This window comes from Dinoponera quadriceps, unplaced genomic scaffold (assembly GCF_001313825.1).
Source record: "Dinoponera quadriceps isolate SergipeBrazil2010 unplaced genomic scaffold, ASM131382v1 scaffold2368, whole genome shotgun sequence".
Classification (NCBI taxonomy): Eukaryota; Metazoa; Arthropoda; class Insecta; order Hymenoptera; family Formicidae; genus Dinoponera; species Dinoponera quadriceps.
The window spans coordinates 4,389-32,327 of NW_014556389.1; the positions used below are offsets into that span (position 1 = coordinate 4,389).

Here is a 27,939-nt window from a genome sequence, read left to right on the forward strand (position 1 = left end):
GTGTACGTGCAATATGACATATACACGCGTCGACAAGTGATATGATAAAACTTATTCGGATTGAATGACCTATATTTACGTCCTCATGAACCTCTTAGCAACTTTACACCATATAGTGGCTTTTGCGTATATCATATTTTTGAACGTTACGCCACTATAGTGGATCATTCTGTCATTAGAACTGTGTAAATTATTGCTATAACCCGTAAGATTTCACTTGTTTTGTTTCACATTTTTTTCGCCCACAAAACATTTCGTAATAATATTAGCGATATTGTTAAGGAGTACACATACCAGAGATTTCGACGAAACATACAATCTTTGGTGTTTGTTCCACCAATGTCAGGTATTAATTGTTACTTTTTATTTCAATAAACATGCTATTATTGGATGGTTTTTTTAACGTATGCTTTTGTATTTTCATAATTTTGTAGAATTCTTAACACTTATATGTCAATATAAACTAGATAACCAGGAAAATAATTAGTTACAATTCAGAAACAGACTTGGAAATAGAGAACGGGCCAAACAAAAATATGCATTGTAGAAAGAATTTAGGAAAATTGCCAAGAAGAATACTGAATTCGTCAAGACGACGAGTAAAGACGACATGCAAGAAGATGGTTTTACCAGACATAAGTCGCAGTGCTGTATTGTTTACGTGCAGACCGCGTCGAACTTTGCCGTATAGAGATATAGCTCTGCGGAATGTTCATCTAAGTTCATTTAAGATAATCTAAAAGTTTAGGGCGAAGCTGGTTACCGACATTAGGCGCGTTTCCGTAATTTTTATTTTTCTTCTAAATGCATGCATAGAATTCAAAATGTTTATACAGTGTGAAAGTATGAAAATTAATGAATCCTGTAAGCTAAAAAGTTGTATTGAAAATAACAAAACAATTTTTCGTTAACTATTGAAAATGCGTCATATTTGCGCTTTATATGATATAATCAGAAATTATAAATGGAAAATGATTAACCAACGCGAAGTAGATGTTACGTCCTGGAAGAGAACGCAACGACTGCACTCGCAAAGGCGAGTCCCAAACGTACCTGTATGCCGGCGGTGTAGGTCAGAGACCAAAAGGGTCACTTTACTCTGACGCGAGCGTACGTAGGGTCCTATTTTAGGTCAGGGTACTGAAACCCTTTACCTGGGATGAGACCGCGAGCGGAATAATTGGGGAAAGGATAGTGAGTGCGCAATGGTAAGAATATTAAATAAAATGAAAAGTGAAGCTGACAATTTCGACATTTATTAATTAACAAAAGAGCGAAATTACAATATTAAATAAAAGGCGAAATGACAATACGAGATAATATACGGCGAGGTTACAAAATTAATTCTGTGTGTTTGTGACGGTGTGTGGTGACAAATTGAATGTATAGCAAGAGTGTCTTAAGGGAGGATCAGAAAGGGAAGTAGAAGAATTGGATTGAAATGGATATGGGTCTGGAGTTCGTTGATCGGGTGTCAGGGAACGCGAAGGTGGGTTAAGGTACCACGGTGGGGAAGTGGGAGGTGAAGCACAGTGGGACGGTGGAGGAAAAGAGTCGGAAGAGGATAGTATCTCGCCAGAGGGGCTTGGTGATTGATAGTTGGGGTCGGGGGAATAGGAAGGAGCGAGAGGGGAACGGTCAGGTGGTGGCGAGGTATTTCTGTCTGAGGATAGAAGCTCGGAAAAGGCCCTAAGTTGTGCCGCTAGCGTGTTGTCGCTAGCCTCTCTGCGCTAACGCAAGGTGTTCAAGCCTGTCTTCTCCACGTAGGGTGTTCACTATGATACGGGGGGAGGGGGGGGGGTATTAATAAACAAAGAAATTGAAACTAATAGGGACGAGTATAAATGGTGCTGAGTACTTACTCGCTGATTCTTGGTGTGTTAACCTTTTTGGATCTCTGGGGCCTAGCTGTCGTCTCGTAACTCAGGTCGTCCGGATGGTAGGTTGCACTTATAACGGTTAAATCGAGCGATTCTGATACTCGGACTAATTACCGGAATATCGAAACGAATATCTTTAAGAAATTCGGAGTTACGCACAGCGAGTTTTCACAAAACAAGTGGTACTGGAGAGATCCCGATTCGAACAACAAAGGCGAAGTCTTGGCGGAAGCCGTAATGAAAAACGATAATACGTAACAGAAGTTAAACCGGCAAATAGTGCTCGCGGCAAGAGAGTGAGGCTTATATAGGGCAGATTTTTGGGGAATGGCAGATGACGATCACTAATGAGAGGAGGTTGCGTGGAAACGGATATGAAGGTTTGGAAAACGGATAACCTGGAGAACCCCTAATATCATCAGGATGTCATAAACGATCCTAAGAACCTAATCCCAACAAGGGGCTTGAGTTCGACTGACGATATATGAAGGCCGAAAAAGTGACAGACGCGTTGGTAAACACATGGCGCGTTTAGCGGCGAGCCATCGTAATCTTATCTTCTTTTCTTCGATAGCGCTTCCCTGAAGTCCGTCTGCTTCTCAAATATATATATACATAAAACAAAAGAAGTTCGTCGTCCCGGGGTACAAAGGACCCGAGCAACACAGACGACTTTCAGAAATAATATAAGACCATCATAGAAGCATTTCATTGTATAGTTTAAACAAAAAGGCAAAGTTTCGAATAAACGAAACGAAAGGCCAGATTTGTAAGAAAGTCTTGGATTTTGCACTACGATAATGCGTCATCTCACACATCGATACTTGTACGCTAATTTTTGATCAAAAACTCAAACGAATGTCATCGACAAAGTACCATAATCGGCAGATATGGTTGCGTGTGACATTTTCCTGTTCTACAAACACAAATCACCACATCGCGGAAGATAATTTGAGTCTATTGAAGACATAAAACAAAATCCGCAGAAGGAGTTGCAGACCATACCGAAAAGTGTTTGTAAGAAGTGTTTCGACGACTGGATTATTCGTTGGAATAAGAGTATCGCATTAAAATGCGACCTATTATGAAAGCGACAAAAGATATTTAGATGATTAAACCAATATTTTGTGTTTTATTGAACAATTTCCGATATTTATTTGACAGAATTTACGGAATAGTATAGAAGTAGGAGACAGACAGAACACGTCCTAATGAACAGTATACCAATAATTATGCGTAACAATGGATATGGTTCTAACGGCGACATCATACTTACCGAACATTGGTTATTCTCTACTAGCTACATTCGCCGCCATGCTTATCGCCTTACATTATTATATCGAGACCAGATATGCGGTTGCGTCTTTCAATGAAATTATCACATAAGTAGTACAACAATTCAATAAGAACTGAAAATTTCCGTCGCGATACGTTCCATTTCACGCTTGATTTATAATCGTCCGTTGTAATAGAATACACTTAAACTATTGTCTATTTCCTTCTAGATCCACCACGCGTACCCATTATTGGTCATACCTTGATGAACTTAATGTTACGTCCTGGGAGTCTCGGAAACTGCGAATTTCTTTTTTTAATTATATGATTGGGAAACAGACGGACTTCGGGCAAGCACTATTCTAATAAAGATAAGATTACAATGGCCGTCGCTAAACGTGCTGTATGGTTCCCAATGCGTCTATCATCTTTTCCGCCTTCACGTAAGGTATGTAGTTATTCACACCTCGGGGACAACAAATTCCTTTTTTTTATAAATAAGATAATCTTGCCGCCTCTACGTTAGGCACGTATCTGTCCATACCGGGTATCTAGATAACAGCGAATTCCTTTTTTTATGATTGTAAAACAAACAGATTTGAACAAGCGTTTTTATGGAAAAGATACGACTACACGCAGCCCAAATACGTCATAAGGTTCCCGATGGGTCTGCGATCTTATCCGCCTATGTACATAGCCGGTCGAACGAAGGCCCTTTGATAGGTGTATGTTCCTAGGATCATTTATGACATCCAAATAATATTAAGAATTTTCCAGAATAACCATTTCCCATGAAACCTTCTCTCATTGGTAGTCGTCATCCACCACTCCCTGAAATCTCCCCTATATAAATCTCACTCTTTTGCCGTGAGTTCAGTTCAGTTAAAGTTCAAGTTCAAGTCCAGTAGAAGTTATTATTCAGTCTTCAGCAGTCCAAGAGTCAGTCCTGTCTTAGTTTTCTTCATTGTCATTCTCAAGTCTTCTTCTGTAGTCTTCGTCTTCGTCTTCATTCGTCTTCAGTCGTCAGTCATTGATTCATCTAAATCGTCTCTATTTCATATTTAACCATGACTTTTAATCATTTCAATCCAATCTCCAATCCCACTTCACTCCTCAAACCACACAAAATTATTATCTTTCTTCAATTATATAATGATGTTTTCCTCGCCATACCGATACGTTAAATATTCTTGTTACGTTAAATCCGATCGTATTATATTAAATTACACGGATTACCTTTTTTTCTTAATTTCACTTTAATCTTCATCTTTTATTCGCATTATTCCAATAATGCTGATTTATAAAAGTTGTTTAATGTTAACCCACATATCTCACTGTTTAACTTTAACTAACCCTTTCATCTTTTAAATGTTGTATCTTTTACAATGACTTTTCTTATCAATTCACCACTATTATTAATCCATCCGAGAACCAAATTATGTTATTAATATACTGTTTTATTCAAAATGCCTTAAATTTAATCAAGTCGTTAAAATTATTTATACATCTCCTTTCAATCACCTAAATCTAAATTCCCCTCTCAACACGCTCATATGATCCTATCCCAGGTAAAGAGATTAAGTTCTTCGACCTAAATAAAGGACCATCTAACGTACGTTCTGTGATCGGAATAAATGGGCCTCTCCGGAACTTGACCTGATCTGCAGACCTACCAGTACGTTTAGGGCTCGCGAGTGCGCGAGTAAGCGATTATGTTGCCTTCGTTCTCTTCCAGGACGTAACATAAAAAATATGTTCCTTTGATATCTTTTGTGTCTTAGTCGAATTTATAATACCTGCACTTATACATGCGTCGACCAATTACATGATCGAACTTATTCGGATCAGATTACCTATACTTACTCATTAAGCTTCCTAGAGAATAGTGGTACTGGAGGAAAGAACTTCAATGTTTCTAAGATAACTCTCTCTAAATTCTTCATTTCTATTCTGTCTTGGAAAGAACAATGCCTATCGCTGTCATGAAATATTAAATCCAATTTTTCTTGCATACGTGCCTGCACAATGCAAATTAATGTTAATATTAACATTGTATCACTTCAGGTTCAAATACTTTCCAAGTCTTTGTGCAATGAAATCTCCATTCGAATAATGGAATGGCAGCCAACTTGCATTGAAATAATTTTTACTTTTATTAAGCGAATTCTTTCTTTTTGTGATGTATCTTACATATTATCACTCTATATCTGATGAACTGAAATTTCACATAAGAAATGAATGACTATCAAAATCATTCGTGTTGGATTGATTTTTCACTTTTACGCGCATATAGGACATTCTTCACAGCGCATAACTCTTTCTGTCTCTCTCCATCTCTCTCTTTCTCCCTCTTTATCGTGTTGTAAATATTTTCATTTCGTACCGAGTCTAATTTAACCTAATCTAATGGCGTGTGTTAAAAGCAACAAGATGAACGTGCCTTACTGTAACTGTTCTGTTCTGTGGCTGTTGCGCTCTTATTTTCGGTAATTAGTAAAAATCAGTATTAAATTTCTGTACATTGAAAGATTCATTTATTAGAATTATACTAAACTTTATCTTAAATATGGGCAAACAAATGTTTGAGTTATAAAAACCAAGTTTAGTTTAGTTCCCTTAGATGTTCTCAACAATACATTTTTTATTCTTGCTTCAGCCCATATCCAAACAAGAATTTAAATTAAAACAACTAAATGAGTTTCTCAATGTGAGGATAGTTGATCGCGCATAAAATTACCTGGATTTCCTGAAGATAACCCAATACGCAGAGAACAAAACTCGCAGTTGTTGCTGCGGTGTCATAATCCTGTAACATTTTCATTCATTATCTCCCAGTTTTTGACAAGACATGTTAGTGTGCTTTGTGATGCCTTGGCAACAGATGGATTTCAATTTTAGTGGTTTACTAAAAAATCTTAGTAAATCTAAAAATGCATTACTGCTGCGAAATTAATATCACACCACGAACAAAACAGAGTTGACAAAATCCAAAATCTCTTTGTCAGTTATTTCTTCACTTTCCTTCATGTCCAACAACATCTCCAAAAAAGAAAGTAGCTTCTTCTCGCCCACGTCGTTTTCATCCATATCGTCGAGATCATCTCTCCCATAATACATTTTGTAATTAATTGTGTTCATGCCATCTGTGTCCTCGGTTAAATTTTGTCTCGATTTTATGACTATCTTTAATCTGCTTTTCTTCGATGTCCTTCCATTTCTCTTGCATTATTATCTTCGTCACCGAGTGAGCGCTATGGAGTAACTTTTGCTGCAGCTTGGCGAGTTTCAAAAATCTGAATAACAGATCCGATCGTAACGACATGTCGATCTGTCGTTTGTGCACAATCTCGCTCAGTCTGTGGCATTTAAAAACCAGACAATAAAACGTAGTTTCAAAGTGGCAGCGGATAGTAGTTACAATGTTACAAATAAACAACTCTTATTTCATCACGGCCATTTTATGCCATCAGTTAGAACTGATGTTTTGAATTTTCTTTCTGCTAACTCCCGTTTCTGCTTCCACCAACATATTAAGAGTTATCGTTGATAAGTAATTGAATCGCTGGTTGATGTTATCACTAAGTCGCCTAACCAGATGTAGACTTTTCTCATAACAGAGACACACATGTCTTCAATATCTGCATATGAAATGTGGCTAATATCGTTTTTCTCTCTTTTAACCACTTAGCGCCGTTATTGAACAGCATGCTGTCTCCGAGTCACAGTTTAAAGAATCTATAACAATGTGAATAATTTTAGATGTTAGTAGAATCGAAATTCTATGCGCAACTGACGCTTTTAAGTGTGAACAAACGAAAATTTAAATGAGTTCACTGTAAATAATGATCAAACTTAGACAGAGTAAAAAAATTTTAATGATGTCAAGAAGGCATCAAAATAACGAGAACATAACTATTAAAACTCATTTTTCAATTATTATCTCGACATCCTAACGATATCGTGACTATCTAGACTATGACACATCGGCTGATAAGTTCCCGGTGTAATACACAGATGGCGTTGCAATCGCTGAACCGATGCTTGTTTCAGTAAATACTAACCTTTAGACGGTAGCAGAAAAAATTTCATGATGATTCGTCCTGTGGATAAAAAGTTAGAGTGGTTTCAGTTAAACGACTTTGTTGATAAACAAAAAAATGGATAAACAAGAATTTCGTGTTATGATAAAACATTTTTATTTGATGGGAAAAAACACCGTTCAAACAAAAGCTTGGTTTGATAAGCGTTATCCGGACTCTGCACCAGGTAAATCAATCATTATTGATTGGTTTGCTGAATTGAAACGTGGTCGTACGGACACCAGTGATGCACCACGCTCTGGTCGCCCAAAAGAAGTGGTTACTCCGGAAAACATAAAAAAAGTCCACAAAATCGTTTTGGGGAACCGTAAAGTGAAGATGCTGGAGATAGCTGAGACTCTGAATATATCCAAAGAACGTGTAGGTTTTATTTTAAATAAACATTTGTCTATGAAAAAGCTGTTGTCAAAGTGAATGCCGCGCGTGTTGACTTTTGACCAAAAACAACAACGAGTCGATGATTTTGAACACTGTTTAGAGCTTTTTCGTCGCAATAAAACATACTTTTTGCGTCGATACGTAACCATGGACGAAACATGGATCCACCACTACACACCAGAGTCTAGTCGACAGTCAGCTGAGTGGACAGCAGCCGGGGAACCTCGCCCAAAGCGGCCAAAAGTGCAACAGTCAGCTGGCAAGGTTATGGCGTCTGTATTTTGGGATGCGCACGGTATTTTGTTTATCGAGTACCTCGAAAAAGGCCAGACAATCAACAGCAATCGCTACATAGGCCAATTGGATCGTTTGAAACAGGAAATATCGAAAAAACGGCATCACATGCAAAGGAAAAAATTGCTCTTTCACCAGGACAATGCACCCTGTCACAAGTCTTTGGCTACGATGGCGAAATTGCACGAATTACGCTTCGAATTGATTCCGCACCCCCTCTACTCTCCAGACTTGGCTCCGAGTGACTATTACCTGTTCGCAGACCTAAAAAAGATGCTCGCAGGTAAGAGATTTGGCTCTAATGAGGAAGTGATCGCCGAAACAAACGCCTATTTTGAGGCTAAAGATAAATCGTTTTTTAAAAAGGGTATAGAAATGTTAGAGAGGCGCTGAAGTGACTGTATCGCTCTTGATGGAAACTATGTTGATGAATAAAATTTATTTTTACCAAAAAAGTTGTGTTTTCTTTACTAGACCGGGAACTTATCAGCCCACCTGTTACATACATATATATAGGTAAATCACATATTAATGCATATATTAAGATTAATTAATTTTGTTCCTTACAATTAGTATTAGCGGACATAATAAGCATATTACAATCTACTCTTTCAAGGATAATTTTTCTGATATTAGGCCCCTGGTTTTTTTCCATGGCTCTTCTGCAAGCCCACATGAATATATAGAATTTCTTCCTTTTTAAGGAGATGCTGTTCCCAGTTTAATTTTGGATAGATCAGGACCCCAAGGTATTTTACACAATTTGTGAATTCTATTTCCGTTCCTTATAGCTTAATAAGCTGTATGGTTTCTGGTTTGTACTTCTTAGTGAAGATCATAATATTTGTCTTAGAAGAGTTGATTGCCAGACACTTCCTTGTACACCAGTTTTCAATACTTCTCAGAGCTGTCACCATTCGTTCTCTGAGAGTTTCCAGGAAGTTTCCCCTGACCACCACAGCTCTAAATATGAGAGGGCTACGGCCCTCTGCGATTAGTACTTCGTCTACGTCGTTGGCATGAGTAAACTTCGGTTTCTGATGATTAGTGAACATCCACTTTCGAACGACTTTCTGTCTCAAAGCCTGAAGGCATACGGGGGCACCTACTCCCCTTGCATAAAGGAATGAAGACAGAACCTTGAACAGATATTATATGAGAGAGGCATGGCTCTCAATGATTAAAAAGCCCGTTGAACACTACCTTGTCGTCGGCATGAAGAAGCTGCTGGCGGCTTCTCATAATGATGCGATAGTCGACGACATGATGGGCATGAGGAAGCCGCACCTTCGGCCTCCGATGATTGAACGTCCAGGGGTGTTCACCCGCCAACGACAGTCACGTATTAAGAGGACGCTTCGGCGGCCCATGATTACACAAGACATCATATAGAGACAAAGGAAAAGCCCTGTCATTTCGAAACAATCTGAAAGGCATCCTGCGCTGCACCAATGGCGCATTAGCACTGACATCCGCTGGAAATCCGTAACGGTTAGCGAAAACACTTAATTGTTCCGGCTAGGTCGGGCAGCTAATCCATTAACGGAAGTTTAGTCCGGCATATGCGTAAGCATAAGCTAGGATGGAACAAACGTCCACGGAAAGAGATTAGTAGATCACGGGTTTGGGGCACAAGCCTATCTTCCCCTACCGGAAGATGCCCCGGCGTTGCGGTAGGAGGTAAATCGGTCCGTCTGGACGGGACTGGGTTCACCTCGGCCTCAGTAGGGCGAGGCTACTGTGGTCTCTAGGGCCACTCATGCCATTCCACTGGCGTCGTCGTGGCTGGCAGCCGGTGCTCACTGTGTATCTTTGGACCGGTGGGCGTCACGAACGGCTTCGATGGGCAAGGATCCACGAGTTGTAACGGTGACCTAGACAGTGATAGACGTTAGTCGCGTATAGCCTAATGGCTGAGGTCGCTGGCCGCGGCACGCTACGCGTGCTGTCGGCTCATACTACTGACCACCACAGCTGAATCTCAGAAGGGAGATGTTGGTTTTCAGCATCTCCCACGTACCAACCCCACTTCCTCATGGTGCGAGTCGGAAACGTTGGAGGAGGTCGCAACAATCACTCCTCCTGGCGGCTGACGGAGCTCTGCCTTGGACTTACGCTACCTTCTTCCCGAGGGGGGAGGGTCAGCGGGTCCTTCGTGGGACAAACTGCCGGCGGCTTGGTGCCGAAGCGCAGAAGGCACACCTGCGGCTCGAAAGGGATGAAATCCGCTAAGACAGCAAGCTGGTGAGCTGGAGCCTTGGGGTGGCTGGCGGATTCTCCCACGCCCTTCCCCTTCCACTTCATTCCTTCCTTAAATATCACAACTTTACCGCGAACAGGAAATATGTTCTAACGCGGTATTCTCCAACCTTTACACCTTCCATCCTTCCTGTGAATCTCACTGCATAACCGCGAAAAGATAAACTGTTCCCACGCGATTATAAACCAAACTCCTCCTTCCCTCCACTCCCATATAACATTCACAGCATTATCGCGAACAGGAAATCTGTTCTCACACGATACCCACAAAATTACCCCTCCCGCTCCTCCTGAGAGGCCCACTGTATTACCATGAACGCATAAGTAGTTCTTATGCGGTACAACGTTAAAGATTGCCTCTTTCTCCCTATTGAGAAAATCATCGCGCTACCGCGGACAGTTGAACTGCCTAAACTAAGAAATCAGGACGCTGTCCTCTTTGTGCCGGAAATCATTTCCTCCTATTTTGTGACTCGTACAGAAAGAAGCAGCCTCGTGAACGACGAAAATGTGTGGAATCCCTCTGGTTGTGTCTCAACTGCTTGGGACGACACAACCTAGCTTTGTGCGCTCCTACTAAGGCTTGCTCAACCTGTGGCGCAAGACACCATTCAATGACCCATGAAACTTCTGACACGGCTGGACAAAATGTAAATGATAGTGTTGCAGTTGTTCACGTAGCACACCTGCTTCTTCGGGTGTAGTACTTTTGGCAACGGCAAGAATCTTAGTCGCTGATGAATTTGGCGACCTTCATTATGCTCGCGCGTTGGTGGACCCTGGTTCAGAGACGTCGTTGGTGTCTGAATCGCTCGTTCAGCGCCTCAAGTTGCCTCGCAAGCGCAATATGGCAATAGTATACGGCGTTGCGAAAGCACGTTCCGGCGCAGCGCGTGGATCAGTGCGTCTACTTATTAGCAAAGAGCTGTCTGCACAGCACACATGTATCGAAACATCACGCTTTCTTGATACAGGTCCAAGGCTTCCGGTGAGGATTCACCCCAGTGATGTTGCTTGAGCTATTGGTGCTGCAGGTCCTGCTTTACGCAAACCAGAACGGAGAATAGATGCGTAAGTATCTGCACCTAATAAAATCTCAATTGATAATTTAGACCCGTCTTCAGGGTTAGCCAAGATTAAACCCTGAAGGTGATCATTGTCCTCCAGCACTCGTGATGCAGGCTTGACCGTGGATGCTCTGGTCCTACCTATCGTGACAGTCTATAATCAACACCCGAGCATTGCTGGAGGACAATGGTCACACCTTCAGGGTTTAATCTAACCCTGAAGACGGGTCTAAACTATCAATTGAGATTTTATTAGGTGCAGATGCTTACGCATCTATTCTCCGTTCTGGTTTGCGTAAAGCAGGACCTGCAGCACCAATAGCTCAAGCAATATCACTGGGGTAGATCCTCACCGGAAGTCTCGGACCTGTATCAAGAAAGCGTGATGTTTCGATACATGTGTGCTGTGCAGACAGCTCTTTGCTTGATCAGGTGAGAGCATTTTGGGAGCAAGAGGAACTCCCACCTCAACCAAAGCCGCTGACTCCTGTGGAGCAGGAATGTGAAGAATTATACTCACATTCAGTAAGAAGAACCACAGATGGCAGGTACATTGTAAAATTACCAATATCACCTGAATTACCAGATCTTCGCAGTTCTCGCCGTATTGCCGTTAGGATTTTAACAGCACAGGAACGTCGATTCGGCTCAAACGATAAGTTGCAGTTTGAATATATTGCATTTATGCGGGAGTACAAGGAGATGGAACACATGTCCTTGGTGGATCCTGCTTTGGAATCTCCTGAGCGATTATGCTACCTGCCTCATGACGGAGCCTTCAAGTCTACTGTGATGGACTCTAAAATATGTGTAGTATTTAATAGTTCATCTCGTCTACCTTCTGGTGACACACTCAATTAACACTGGATGGTGGGCTCAAACCTGGTGCCACCCCTCGCAGACGTATTATTTCGTTGGAGACGTTATCGATATGTCATTGTGACTGACATTCAAAAGATGTATCGCCAAATTCTGGTGCAAGAAGAGGATCGGGATCTTCAGAGGATCTTGTGGAGAGAAAACCAAAAGGACAAGGTGGCAGAGTTTCGCTTGAACACTGTGACCTATGGATTGGCATGTGCACCATTCCTTGCCATGCGCACACTGCGTCAGTTGACAAAGGATGAAGGTCATCTCTTCCCTCTTGGAGCAGCAGCACTTCTTCATAACACTTATGTAGACGATGCACTTGCTGGATCCGTCTCGCTGGAGGAAGTTGGTAAGCTACAAGACCAATTTACCCGGCTCTGCTTGGCGGGCGGGTTTCCTTTGCGAAAGTGGTCCAGTAATTACCAAACGATTCTCAGCACCATTCCAGAAGATCATCGGGCGAATCAGAAAGCTAGCTGGGGGGATTTAAATCCTCAGGCTACCCTCGGCCTTTGTTGGCATCCGGGGACCGATTCTTTTGTTTACAGATTTCGCAGGCCGGTGGATGGACCGACAACCAGACGCACCGTTCTGTTCAGGGTGGCTGGACTCTTCGACCCTCTGGGCTGGTTGGCACCCGTCATCGTCCGAGCCAAGATATTCATTCAGAAGACCTGGCTACAGAGGCTCTCCTAGGATGACGCTCTTCCTCAAAGAGAAGCAACAGAGTGGCGAGATTTCGAGCGTGACCTTCCTATACTGGAGCAGCTCACAGTCGGACGATGGTTGGGGGTGATGGAGTCTGAAACATCTGCTTTGCAGCTCCATGGATTCGCTGACGCATCCGAAAGAGCTTATGCTGCCGTAATATACATCAGAAGTGCTTCACTGGATGGAGCATCAATAAGGGTTTCATTGGCACTGGCCAAAACCAGAGTGGCCCCTTTCAAACCCATTTCGCTGCCTCGTTTAGAGTTGTGTGAGGCCATATTGCTTGTGCGGTTGACAGCTCATTTGAGGGAACAGTTGAAGTTATCATCAGTTCCAGTACATTTATGGTGTGACTCTATTGTCACTCTTGCATGGATTCGTGGACACCCTGCAAGATGGACGTTTGTTGCAAACAGAGTTGCCGAAATTCATCGCACCTTGCCTGAGGCACGCTGGTGCCATGTAAGAAGTGAGAACAACCCAGCTGACTGCGCTTCCCGTGGAGTGGCTCCAATGGACTTCTCTCAAAACCCACTTTGGTGGAGCGGTCCGGACTTTCTGAAAAACTCTGAGCTGTTGGTCAATGACGACGTGGATGTAACAACTGAGAGTGACCTACCAGAGCAACGTCGGATGGTGCATGGAGTAACCAAGGTAGAAGCAAACGAATTCCTGGCTCGTTTTTCTATTCTTCGACGATTATTCCGGACAACAGCGTGGATTTTGCGGTGGAGGCATGGACATAAGGAACGAGTGAAGGGACTATTGATTCCTGAAGAGATTCTTGCGGTAAGGAATCTCTGGATTAGACTGGAACAACGAATGGCATATGGCGATGAGGTGTGCGATTTATCCAAAGGACACGCCATCTATAATCGAAGTTCACTTGTTGGCCTGAAGCCATACTTGAACGAGGTTTGTTTACTTCATTGTGGGGGCAGACTACGTCATGCTGAGTTGGACTAGGACAGTTGTCATCCTGTTATACTACCGCCAAAATCTCATCTCACCAGACTTTTGGTGATTGCAACTCACTATGGAGCGCTGCATGGCGGAGTGCAATTGACGTTGGCAATTCTTCGGCGTCAATTTTGGATCCCGGGAGGTAGGTGACTGGTGAGACAATTAATACATAAATGTCTGCCGTGTATGCGATGGCGGGCGGCTTCTCCACAACCTCTCATGGGTGATCTGCCGCGGGCTCGAGTAACGCCTTCGCGACTATTCACGATGACTGGAGTCGATTTTGCGGGACCTGTTTTCCTTCGGACAATTAAGGGAAGAGGACACCGAGCGTACAAGGGATACATCTGCGTGTTCATTTGCTTGGCGACAAGAGCAGTTCAGTTAGAAGTTGTCACTGATTACACAATGGAAACTTTCCTTGCTGCATTCCGGAGGTTCATATCATGACGAGGCTTGTACAGGGAGGTGTTTTCTGATTGCGGCACCAACTTCATTGGAGCGGATGCGAAGTTTCGAGCACTCTTTCGTGTATCGAGTCGAGAGTCACGGAAGTTAGTGGAGCACCTGGTTGAAAAAGGGATCCGGTGCCGATTTAATCCGCCATCAGCTCCACACTTTGGAGGTATGTGGGAAGCTGTCATCAAAAGCGCAAAGTATCACATTCGCAGGGTCATCGGGAAGGCTACACTCACTTACGAGGAGATGGCTACGCTAATAGCTGAAGTGGAGGCCTGCATGAATTCGAGACCTATTGTTGCAATGTCAGACGATCCTGAAGATCTATCACCATTAACACCAGGACACTTTTTGATTGGAGCACCTTTGTTGTCCGCACCTGAACCACTTCTAACGGAAGAATCTGCATCGCGGCTTACACGCTGGAAGCTCTTATAAAAGATGCGTGACCACGTATGGTAACGGTAGTCACAGGAGTACCTGACATCTTTATTGCCTCGGACCAAATGGAAAACACCTTGCCCTGCTTTAAAGATTGGACAACTTTGTCTAGTGCGTTCTGAGATCACCCTTCCAGCACGGTGACCACTGGCTCGAATTGTGCGCTTTCATCCAGGCTCTGATGGACAAATCAGAGTGATCACAGTGCGCACTTCTTCAGGAGAGCTGGTGAGACCTGCGGTCAAGGTAGTCCCTTTGCCTGAGGGAGGAGAAACATAAGCAGTACTTGTGGTCGTGGAAACTTCATCTTCAGGAATCAAGTTGACTGCTCGATTTTGATCAGAAAATATTTTTCGTTGAAGATACCAACGAGGCGGGTGGCATGTTGCGAGCCACACGGTACACTCGTGATACGTGCGATATATTGTCGCTCGCGAGAGGCGATTGTCTGCGATTAGCTGACAACATCGTGTCTGCTGTCGCTAGGGACGCGCGTTATTTTCCTTTTATTGTATTGATATTTTCGTGTCTTAGAAACGCGAGATTAAAAAGAAATCGAAACATTCTCGGGAGTTTTTGAACCCGATTCAATACGTTTCTGCACAGCTTGTGACAGGACGTATTTGTGATCGTGCTACGCATTGTCGATTGCTTGTCGTCAATCGCAATTTATCCATTGAAATACTTCTTCATAATAATTGCGTGCGGTATTTACAAAGTTTACCGAGTGTTATTGAATTTGCGTTCACATTTTTAGTTCTTGTTAACGTTTCTGAGAGTAAGTACGTCGCGGAACTCTCACGCGTGTGTTGTGCCCCTTCAAGGAAGCAATAAATTGAAGAATCATTGTGTTATTGTTAATGCGCCGTTGTGTTATTTTGAATTGAACTTTACGCTCACAAGAGACTCTTGTTCACGTGCGCACAGAGTGAGTGAGTGAATATTCGATAATAGCCGTTTATTTAAATTATCCACTACGTCTTACACGATTTGGGTCTTAGCGGCGGACCGTGCTTTAATCCTGTCTTTTAAAGCAGGTAAACATTGCGGTGACAGAATAGATGACGGAATCCCGTGTTTATATCGTGACGTGGTATCGACGGCCGAGTCGGTGTTTAGGCGTATCGGTATTCGTGGAATTTAAAGAGAGCTGCCGCTTGGTGACGCTCGCGGGGCTAGCGGAGAGCGGGCGCGGTGTTGTTACGGCGCGTTGTGTTGTCGGTTCGCGTGAAGGCCCGGTGTTTTAAATATCGCAGCGGTTTTGCATCGGAGTGCAAGACGGCGGAATGCACCTGCTATTCGCGGTATCGTGCCTCCTTACAGAAAACGGTGGACTCGGCCGGGCAAGCCTGGTCGACGTGCAGTCGGCAGCGGTATATTCGCGGTTCGCGGCGGTCGGCGGTACCTCCGGTGAGGTGCGGACGAAGAGACGCGCGTTGTCTCTAATTTCGCGGCGCGGAATGATACTCCGGGGCGTTCGCATGTCCCGGAAGCGCAAGACCCGATGACGAGAGTGGAGTGGCCGAGGTCGAGAAAACTCCATAGAGGCGGCGAACACACCGCCCTGACTCGTGCCGATCCCCAGGTCTGTCACGGGCAAGAAAGCCGGGAGCTCTCGGTGGAGACGACGAACACACCGTTCCGAGAAGGAGGTTAGAATCCAGTGCCCGCGACTTACACGGGAGAGACAGCGTACGCACTACCTCGGTCTTTACCGGATGGAAGGATGTCGATTCGGCTGCATAAACGTAAAAAAAATCACTCGGCGATCGAAACTTGCAATTTTGCGTGTAATATGCGAAGAAACGTGATTGTCGCGTGAATCTTGCGTGTCTCATTGTTAAATCGTGAAGGAAAGCAAACTGAAGAGTGTGATTGAAGTATACCGCTTTATTATGTTATTTCCACCTTACAACGTTGAAGAATTCATTCGGCGAGTGATTCTTGCGTTACTTCTGTAGATAACGTGAACTAATGCAAATTCACACTGCGGCTTGAATCTTTTCGATCAAATACGCTAGTTACATGAGAAAATGTTAAAGAAATCACTCTGTGAGCGAAACTTGCAATTTTGCGTTTAATTGGCGAAGAAACGTGATTCTCGAGTGAATCTTGCGTTTCTCAATGATATGCAGTAAAAGGAAGTAAAGTGAAGTGTGCAATTGAATTATTTTGCTTTTATATTTATTTTCTACGCTACAACGTCGAAGAATTCATTCGGCGAGCGTTTCTTACGTTTCTATTGTAGAAAACGTGAACTAATGCAAATTCACTCTGCGGCTTGTACCTTTTCGTTCAAATACGCTAGTTTCATGAGAAAACGTCAAAGAAATCAATCTGGGAGCGAAACTTGCGATTCTGCGTGTAAGAGGCAAAGAATCGTGTTTGTAGAGTGAATCTTGCGTTTCTTAACGTTAAATCGTAAAAGGAAACAAATTAAAATTTGTGATTGAAATATTCTGCTTTATTATGTTATTTCCACGCAACTGCGTCGAAGAATTCAATTGGAGAGCGTTTCTTACGTTTTTCTGTAGAAAACGTCAACTAAAATTCACTTTGCGGCTAGATTCTATTCGTTCGGTGAGTTGAATTTTTCATTCCACAGACAATCAGGATTCAACTATGTGGTTAACGAGTCGATAAAACAGCGCTATCACATCTACCTGTACGTTTCAATCGACCGAGTAGATATTCAAACTATAAGAAAAAAAGAGAGAGAAAAACAGCGCGAACGAATATGAACGCGGAGGAGGAGAAGGAAGAGACTCGAAATTTACTCGAAACTGCCATCGGCATTGATTCGCGCAAGGCTTCTCACGCTTGGATACGACGATACGAGCGTTGTTTGGAATCTCTGCGCGTCAGATGTCGAGATAGGCATCGATGAATCTTCACTGGTAGACGACATTCTTTGATCTTTCGAATAGCACAACTAAAAGGTGCGAGATACGCTTTAGATCAACGATTCGTACGAACGGGTGCGGGCCATGCCGCCGCCGCGGAATTATCATGAGTCGAGATCGAAACGGCTTTCAACAATCGCGTGCTGACCGGCGCGGTGATAAATTCACGCTACATCGAACCTCGACGATTTCTCGAAGACGCGCGACCATTGGTTCTCGCTCGAGTGCGCGATTATCTCGACAGATACGCGTGCTTGAAGATACTAGGTGTAGAAGTATGAAGCCGGAATTTCCCCCAAAAAAACTGCTCTTGGAAATAGTGTTTCGAGTGGTTCAAAAAATTCAAAAGTGGTGATTTTGACGTGAGAAACGAAGAGCGTGGGAAACCACCGAAAAAGTTCGCAGACAACGAATTGCAAGCCTTATTGGATGAAGATGATACTCAAACTCAACAAGAACTCGCGGATGAATTGAATGTGACGCAGAAAGCTGTCTCAATTCGTTTGAAAGCCATGGGAAAGATTCAGAAAGTGGGAAAATGTGTTCCGCATGAACTGAATGAAAGACAGCAAGAAAATCGAAAAACCACTTGTGAAATGCTGCTCGACAGATACAAAAGAAAGTCCATCGTATCATGACAGGTGATGAAAAATGGATATATTTTGAAAATCCTAAGCGTCAGAAATCATGGGTGAATCCAGGCGAACCATCGACATCCACTGCAATTGCTTTGGAAAGAAGACAATGCTCTGTGTTTGGTGGGATCAGAAGGGTGTAATCTATTATGAGCTGCTAAAACCTGGTGAAACCGTTAACACTGATCGCTACCAACAGCAAATGATCGATTTAAATCGAGCATTGCGTGAAAAACGACCGGAATATGGAAAAAGACAAAAGAAAGTTATTTTGCTCAATGATAATGCCCCATCACACACAGCAAAACGAGTCAGGGAAACGATCGAGGCATTCAGTTGGGAAATACTAACACATGCGGCTTATTCTCCAGACTTGGCTCCGTCCGATTATTATCTATTCGCATCAATGGGACACGCTCTCACTGAACAACGCTTTAATTCGTATGAAAATGTACGAAAATGGCTCGATAGCTGGTTCGCTTCAAAAGAAGAAATGTTTTTTTGGCGTGGCATTCATAAACTGCCGTTGAGATGGGAAAAATATATAAATAGCAATGGACATTATTTTGAATAAAATATTTTTTATCATTTTCGAACAACAGATGTGTAATTTTTACAAAAAATTCCGCTTTCATATTTCTACACCTGGTAAATACTACATTTAACGGTGAATTTATCGCACAACCCAACATCACTGTTAAAGAAATTCCTACGAAAAATCAACCGCTGTTTCGTACCTCCGATCTCGACGATTGGTACACCAGACACGTAATCGATAGAATTTGAACGTCTTTGGAAGATTTTCAAGAACGTGACAGCGATTGGGCGTTATCGCGCATTCTGAATCTGCTTGTAAACATTAACAAATACAATCCTATGCGTGCGCGATGTTGGATACAAATATCGTGCAATATCAAGCTAAGAATGCAATCGTTAACGTGCGCACGAACGATAACGCGTGTTTTGCGTGGGCGGTGACCGCCGCTCTCTATCCGGTGAATCATCACACGGAGAGATGCAGCCAATATCTGCATTATTCAACAGTATTGAAACTCAATGGCATCGAGTTTCCGATGACCCTGAAACAAATCGCGCGATTCGAACGTTTTAATGAACTGTCCGTTAATGTGTTCACTCCTCCAGAGGGAGAAGGTGGACGAAAGAAAAAGAACACAGATATCGTTCCTCTGCGCCTCGCTGACAACAAAAGAGACGTTCATGTGAATTTATTATACCTGACAACACCACGACATAATAATAATAATAATAATAATGATACTGACAATACTCGCGTCACAGGTCATTTCGCGTGGATAAAAAATCTGTCTCGATTACTATCATCACTATTAAGTCGAAATACGCGAAGGAAACACATCTGCGAAAGGTACGATGATATCTCCTCCTCCTCCTCTCACCCGAGGAAGGAATAAATGTGTTTTTTTTTAAATACAAAATGTATCCTTTTTCTTCTTCTTCTTCTTTATCTTACAGATGTCTTAATTACTTCTACACGCGTGACAAACTGATCGCTCACAGCGTCGACTGCGGTGTCATGAACGATTGTGCCATCATATTGCCAGATAACGAGGACAAATGGCTCTCTCATCGCAATTACGGCAGAAAGGAACGCCTGCCATTGGTTATCTATGCGGATATGGAATGCATATTGGAAAAATAGAACAACGGAGAGGTCCCCGTTGTCAACAGCGGCTCTTACGCATATCAACATCACAAAGCGTTCAGCGTGGGCTATTATTTGTGCTGCGCACTCGACGACGACGACGACGAACTCGCTTCCGGTAATCACTTTCGTCGCGGAGACGATTGCGTCTCTTGGTTCGTTGACGAACTCGGCGCGATCGCGGAGTGCGCGTACACGTTACTATCCGCAAACATCAAACCTATGAAGAAACTAACCCCGACAGAGGAACGCGATTTCGCCAGCGTCGACGCGCGCTGCCACATATGCGGTGGACCATTCGAATCGGACGGCGACACCCGAGTGCGCGATCATTGTCATCTAACGGGTCGTTACCGAGGCCCCGCACACTCACACTGCAATCTCAATTATCGCAATTCGCACATCATCCCCGTGTTCTTTCACAATTTATCGGGTTACGACGCACACTTTATAATCGAGCGAATAGCCAACTCGTTTGAAGGTAGCGTTGATCTGCTGCCTGTTGCGAGTCCGAAACGTCGCGGTAATGTGGGGTTGCCCGGCACAGCGCGGTAGAGCAGGAGGAGGTGGTGAGGCGCGATACTTAATAAAGTGCTTTGTGATTGATAAAAACTGAACTGGTCGTTTATTACTTGATTGCCCGATACAATTTTACGTACGCATCCAACAGCGTGTCGGTGCTCGAGAGTTGAAAGTTTGAGTCGCACGTTACAATATTGCGTACGCGTCCGACAGCGTGTCGGTACCCGAGAGTTGAGAATTTGAGTCGCTCGTTACAATATCGCGTACGCGTCCGACAGCGTATCGGTATCCGAGAGTTGAGAATTTGAGTCGCTGCCGCGCCGGTCTTACGTCCCCTTTTATCCTCGTCCTATGATTTAATCGGAGGGGACGGTGTTGATGTGTCAGCGTCATCTAAATGCTGACCATCCTGATTTCGATATCTCTATTACAGGAATGCCAGGTTGCATTTCTGCATAGCGACGTTTGGTAATTCGGAGCCGTGACCCCGTGGTCTTTGACATATTTTATCGTTGCGCTTACAACATGCCGATCAACAAGGAAAGGTACCTGTCTTTCACGAAACATCATCATTCACAAAAACATCAAGTGCGCACGCGACAAGTGGAGACAGCGGGTGAAACTACGTTTCGTAGATTCGTTCCGATTTCTCAGTACAAGCCTCGATAAATTGGCGTCGTTTCTCGACAAGGATAAACTACGCGCGACACGATCGACGTTCTCGCACCTAACCGCGAGTGATTTCGCACTGCACATACGCAAAGGTGTGTTTCCGTACGAATAGGTCGACAGTGCCGCGCGATTAACGGAAACCGAATTACCGTCACGCGACGCTTCCTACAGTTCGTTGAGCGAGGAAATTGTCAGCGAGGCCGACTACGAACACGCCGAGACCGTGTGGAGACGATTCGACGTATGTAATCTCGGCGAATACAGCGACCTGTATCTGAAAACTGACGTGATGCTGCTGACCGATATCTTTGAGAACTTTCGCCACGTGTGCACCGACAGTTACGGCTTAGACCCGACACATTATTACACTTTGCCGGGCTACACGTGGGACGCCATGCTGAAACACACCAATGTGCGTCTCGAATTACTGACCGACATCGACATGATGCTGTTCGTAGAGCGCGGTATACGCGGCGGACTTAGACAATGCTCGAACAGATACGCGCGCGCCAACAATCGATATATGTCGGACAGATCGAGCAGCAGCAGCGAAGACGCGTCTCATGAGTCGTATCTAATGTATTACGATGTGAACAATCTGTACGGCTGGGCAATGTCCGAATCCCTGCCTTACGGTGACTTTCATTGGCTCGACAATATCGATATCGCGCGCCTCGACGTAACGTCCGTTTCGTCGAATTCAGCGATCGGTTATATCCTGGAGGTCGATATCGCGTATCCGCGCGAACTGCACGACGCGCATGAGGATCTTCCGTTTTGCCCGACGCGCGAATGCCCGCCCGGTAGCGTAGCCGCAGCAACAACAAAAAATTACTGGCTACACTGTGGGATAAATCGCGCTACGTCATTCACTATTGATGTATGCAGCAATGCATCGCGCACGGACTCTCCCTGACGCGAATTCACCGCGCCTTGCGATTCGCGCAATCACCGTGGCTCCGTGGCTACGTTGAACTCAACACGGGCTTTCGCATCGGCGCGTCCAACGCGTTTGAGAATAATCTCTACAAGCTCATGAACAACGCGGTGTTCGGCAGAACCATGGAAAACGTGCGCGAACACCTGGACGTGCGTCTCGTGACGCGCTGGGACGGACGTTACGGCGCGGAGGCGCTGATCGCGAAACCGAATTTCCACAGCCGGAGCATCTTTTCCGAAGATCTAATGGCCGTGGAGTTGCGCCGACTGCGCGTACAATTTACGAAACCGATATACGTGGGCATGTACGTACTTGAGATCTCGAAGACGCGCGTGTACGAATTTCACTACGATTATATGCTGCCGCTGTATCGCCACATCGACGATAATAATACTAATAACGATTCGTTGTACTGTCGTCTATTGTACACTGACACCGACAGTCTGATTTATCACATCGTCACAAACACGACGACGACGAATTCGTATGAGTGTATGTGGCGCACTCTACTGCGATTCGACTACCCGACGGCCAATGCGTACGATATGCCACGCGCGAACAACTGCGTGCCCGGTCTTGTGAAGGACGAAAATTGCGGCGCGGTCATGAGCGAATTCGTCGGATTACGAACGAAGGTGTACACCTATCGGGTGGACGTACGCGCACGTGTGTCGTGGAGCAACACGAAAGACATCTCGCGGAGCGACACTGAACCCGGGCGCTGGGCGGGGTGCGAGAAGCGGGGAGGATTCAGTTCTTCCCCGCTCCCCGCACCCCGCCCGGCGCCCATGGTTTGTAACCAACCTTGCTCAACTACTCGAGTTATCGCGATTGAACTTGTCCGAATGGAACCGTGAGAGCGATCTCGAATGTATCGGGACTTTACGATTCGAACGTGCTGCATTGCATTCCGGAGAAACAATGGTTCGTTCATGAAGCAAATATGCAAATTGTTTAGCGTTGTTTTTTTATTTTCATTTTTTCCATCATCATACGTACAAAGTGACGTTGCATTTCATCGTGGCTATGATATCTACGCATCTGGCCAATCGTACCGCGAATTCGGCGGAACTGAGTCGCAACAAGTTCGATATTGTTTCGACGTGTGTTGGCACGCGTTTTAGAATAGCTTCGTCGATCGTTAAACCTATGCCGTACGACAAAACAATTTTAAGAGAAGCTAATTCGTACAAATTGTCCGGACTTTGACGCAAAGTTGGAAAATGCTTGGTAGCAGCGGTGACGTCCGTTGTTGAACTAGCGATTTTAACGAACGAATCGATTGCGAAATTATTATTCGATGACGGTACGGGAAACATACACTCGATGGTTTCTATTTCGTACAAATTGCGCACCACGCATATAAATCGCAGAGCGAAAATGTTGGATGAACGAATGGCATAATTGTGAGATCTCTGCGATATTGGTAGAAATTGATCGATGATGTTGTTTTTTTTTACGTCGCAAATTCGTCGAAATTTCCAACATACGTTTCTTCAGTGTCGCCTCTTCGATGAAAAACGAAAAAGGCACAGCCATCACAAACGCGCCATCGTTCAACGAGGTGCGCGAACGATCCGACATCTGTCGCGGTGTCTGTGCAGAATCGACGTGAATGTGTAATCTTTACAGCGACACCACATCGCCACGGATGTCAATTCTTTCTGAGATAAAAAATCGACAGGCTGAAACAATGGAAACATCAAATTTATAAAAAATTTGCGAGATTTTATACACTCGTACGTACCTCGTACATATGCTCGAACATTGCGAACGTGGTCATCGTTTTCACTCCTAGACGTCGTTGTCGGACGCGACACTGGTACGAACTGACGTTGGAAGACTCGCGGTTCACTGCCTTTCTCTCGATAACTCGACTCATTGCCCGTCTCTTTTTACTCGTTTTCCCTCTCCCAATCTTCAGCCAATCTTAGTTTCGGATTGTCATCCGCGTTATCTTTGCAAATCCATCGTAAATCAGGTATTGAGTCGATATCGATGTTTCTATTAACTCGTTTTGATGTAGTCGAGGACAAGTAGTTTTCCTCGTAATCCCTCAAAGAAACGTTCGCTGTGATATTTATCGCTCGTTTGCACGGCGAGTCCCTTTTAAGCATGATTATTTTTTTTATGTTGTCGTTTGTTGAAATAGCAGCACCGGTACCGTCGTTATCCATCGTCGTGAAACGCATTTTAGATGGAGCGTTGAGTCGCGCGCTACATACAAAAGAGTTCCGTTCGTCCCACAACGACAATACCAACGTTCGATCTTTATTTTCCATGTTGTATGTAATTGTGACGCCTTTTAAAGCCGCATTGCTAACACGTACATCATTCATCAATGATTGCAATTTCTTCACATTCACGTCGTGCGAGCCACGATGTACGCGCGTAACAGTTTCGCGCGATGGTTTTCTTCAAAGATTTTTGTTATTCGTTTTCCATCTGTCGAAAGTGTGACTAAACATTTCTTTTCGAAATCATATACGGTGTATTTATAAAACGCGGCATTTTTTTCATTTCCATACTCTCGTGATAAAATACGATACAACGTTTCAGCGTTAATTATCGGAAGGTTCGTCGTATTTTTTGTCAAACCAAAAGTTACAACGAGAAATGTGCACAAAGCCACGATGATGACGATGCAAAAAACGTATTTAAGAAAATCTATCCACATTGCAACGCCCGAACGAAAAGAAAAAAACTACTAACGCTTACAATTCAAAGTATTGTTCTCTCATATCGTACATATAAAGCAAAGTGTTTATAAATGCGGTTTCTGTCTTGATGCAAAATATTTGCATTTCGTAAGATGCAATTTTTTTTCTATCGTTATTTTCGTTAAAAAGTATTAAATTTTTAGGGCATTTCGACAATCGATTTAGTGATGTTTCGCACTCTTCTCTGTGCATCGCACCAATGTTGTGTAAATAACTGTCGTTCTCCTCAAAAATTTCAAACTTTGTATCGCGTTGATGATTGCGAAAATAAAGAGCTGCCAAGTTTCCAATGACGCCGCAACGAAGCGGATTCCAGCACGACAGATGTGAACTTTTTCGCACGATGCTTTGAATTTCGTGATTCGACAAGAATATTGACAATGGTATCGATAGACACAAAGCACCGGCTTGAACCAAAGCTGCGAGATATTCGGAACGATTCGTCTCTTTTTTCTCTTCGCTGAATAAACGAAGCCACTCTGTCGAATATAATAACCGTCAAATCGCATGTCGACAGTTGCCTGCCGGATCGCGTTTCTCGAAATGCGAAAAAACTGGCACAATCGCGCGATGTTTTGCATTCTACCGCGCAACAATCGTACGCGTCTAAGTTTTGAAGAACGCGGTACAACATTTCAATTAGATCGTTTCGAGTTTAGAGTCTGGCCCAGATGAGGTCGTTGCAAGAGAGACGAGATATACTTAAGGACGATTTGTTCGGTTTGAGAACTGCGTCGTCTACCGTTTTGAAATATCGTATCAACGAACGAGAATCCGCAGCTGCGAGTTCTAATATCGTAGCCGCGATCGTTGCTGTGAGTTCGCTGTGTGGTAGTGACTTTGATTTCGAATGAACGCGCAACAAAGCGCTCATCATATCGACAGTGGTGAAATGTAACGTATTTTTGCGCAAAGTATAGTACAGAGCATTGGTTGGATATGAAATATCCAACCAATTTTCAACTTCGCTCAATTTTACTTCCGAAGCGTCGAAAAAATTTGAATCGTCCATCTGCACCAGGGATCGAGGATATTTTTTATCGTCGAGTGCGTTGTAAGTAACGTTGCGAATCGAACGTTCTGCCATCTGTCGAGAAAAAAGGGACGCGATCCCATAAAAGCAATAGCATTACGTGCTTCGAGTAAAGTATGAGGTGAAACACTCACATTAGTCGATAAATCTCTGACGCCGCCTATTAAACGAACTTCGTAGAGAAAAGTTTGCAACTGATTTTTTGGCGATTTGGTCCCAACGTTACATACGCGTATTTTTGCGCAAATACGCGTGAATCCGTGCATAAATCGTCATGTCATACGGCGATATGGAAAATTTTACTGATAGGATCAAAAGTTTCGCAGGATTCGAAGTGTTCTACGAGCGCGGTGTTTCTATCGAAGAAATGGCATTATCTGGATTTTATTATACAGGACCCAACGATACGGTGAAGTGTCACTACTGCAATATTGCGTTAAATGGTTGAACCGTTCACGACATTCCGATATTGGAACATTTGAAATGGTCATCTCGATGCCAATACACCGTCGAAGTTTCGAAGAGGCGACGACAGTCTCCATCGGCGGAGGATCGTCGCAGCAATATCGAAACTGCCGTTGTCGCGAAAACTACAGCTGCAAAAGAAGCAACGGAAGAAACATCGATGGAAATTTGTCGAGACGTTTGCGGATGGAGACGAGAGGGCAAGCCGTTCGAAAAAAAATATGCCGCAATTTCTGCGCGAAGAGCATTCGAACACTGGTCCGATAGAATGCGTACCTTCCAATGTTACGGAATTGGCGAGACTGCAAGTTTGGAACGATCCGCATATTTCACTCCGATCACGGTAGCTCGATTGGTCGAACAAGGATTCGCGAGAAACGGACGCAACGTTGTGTGCTTCGAATGTGGAATGTTATTTGAATTGAACGATCATCGAATAAGCGATATATTGAACGAACACGCCGCTTCGTCTTGCAAATTATTCAACGAGACAGTGGTCGAAACCATGGTTTAATTATTGCTAATCTTTCGTTTTTTTCGACCCTCTTCGATGTTGCGATTCTTTTTTTTGACCGCGACGTTACCATCGTCGTTGATTCTACAGTTCCATTGATTTTTAATTTGCGATATTTCACGCGAGATAGAATGGAATATTTTTTCAATCGCATCTGCGGAAAAAGTTTCGAATTCTCTCAACTTTTTTTCGTCGAATCGATTGAGCACCGTTGTTAATGTGGTGCCTATTGCAAGATCGATGCCTATCGATTCTTTTATCATAATCAGATCATTGTGTAACTCGTAATCACGTTCTCCACACAAACGTAAATTCTCCACTATTTCCACGATGCATCCTAATCTTTTCAAATTTTCAACAGTCGCGAATTGTTTGTACGTGTTGTAAATCATAGTCAACGATTGCACCGTGAGCATTGTATACACCATTCTGTCTAATGGATTTTCCAAAACGTACGACATCACACCGAACATATTGCGTTCCACTCGCGGTTCATCGTAAGCTTCGCATGCCAACTTCAATAATTTTTTGTTCGTTATCGTATCGTACAGCGCCGTAACATCAGCGTCTATACCTATCAGTTCCAAAAAACGAGCGCATTCGTCAACGATGTATTTCGGAACTTTGCAAACCGTATTCGCCAAAGACACCGCAGCAATTAATGTGGATCGCAAGAGTTGCGATTCTCCCTTGTAAGAACATTGTTCTTTATTGTTGCCGATAAACATCATGTCCGAAAAAAATAAAGAAAAATCAAAGAAAAATTACTCTCCTGCGAAACTGACGATGTTTGAAAGTTCTGTCGATTGTGTCAAATGTTTATGGTTTTTTAAAACATCCGTCTCTTGCGTGTACAGTCGTGGAATTTCGAGCGAAAATGTCAGCGATGTAATGCTCAAACGCAACGAAGAAAACGAAACGTCGTCTTCATTGTCTATGACTGTCAGATTAAAAAAAAAGAATCGAACGCGATCGTCCGATAGTGGTAAAGTAACAATGATACAAAAAAAAATAAAAAAGAAAAAAAAATTACGTCGCAAACGCATCGTCGATGAAATTGTGAAAAAACGAAGAATCGTTGTCGACGGCGACGATGCGAAAAATGTCTCCGCGGCAGATTCTGTTCAGCAGCAGGTGAATGCTGATGATGGAACGTA

General features: G+C 43.6%; 1 protein-coding gene across 1 annotated transcript; it reads left to right on the plus strand.

The window, feature by feature from the left end:
* Window positions 1-18,875: 18,875 nt before the first annotated feature.
* On the plus strand, window positions 18,876-23,195 carry LOC106747294. The gene is made up of 2 exons (XM_014624689.1): window positions 18,876-22,706; window positions 23,175-23,195. The coding sequence occupies exons 1-2, from the start codon at window positions 21,993-21,995 to the stop codon at window positions 23,193-23,195; spliced, it is 735 nt and encodes a 244-aa protein (XP_014480175.1). The 5' UTR covers window positions 18,876-21,992.
* The last annotated feature ends 4,744 nt before the right edge of the window (window positions 23,196-27,939 follow it).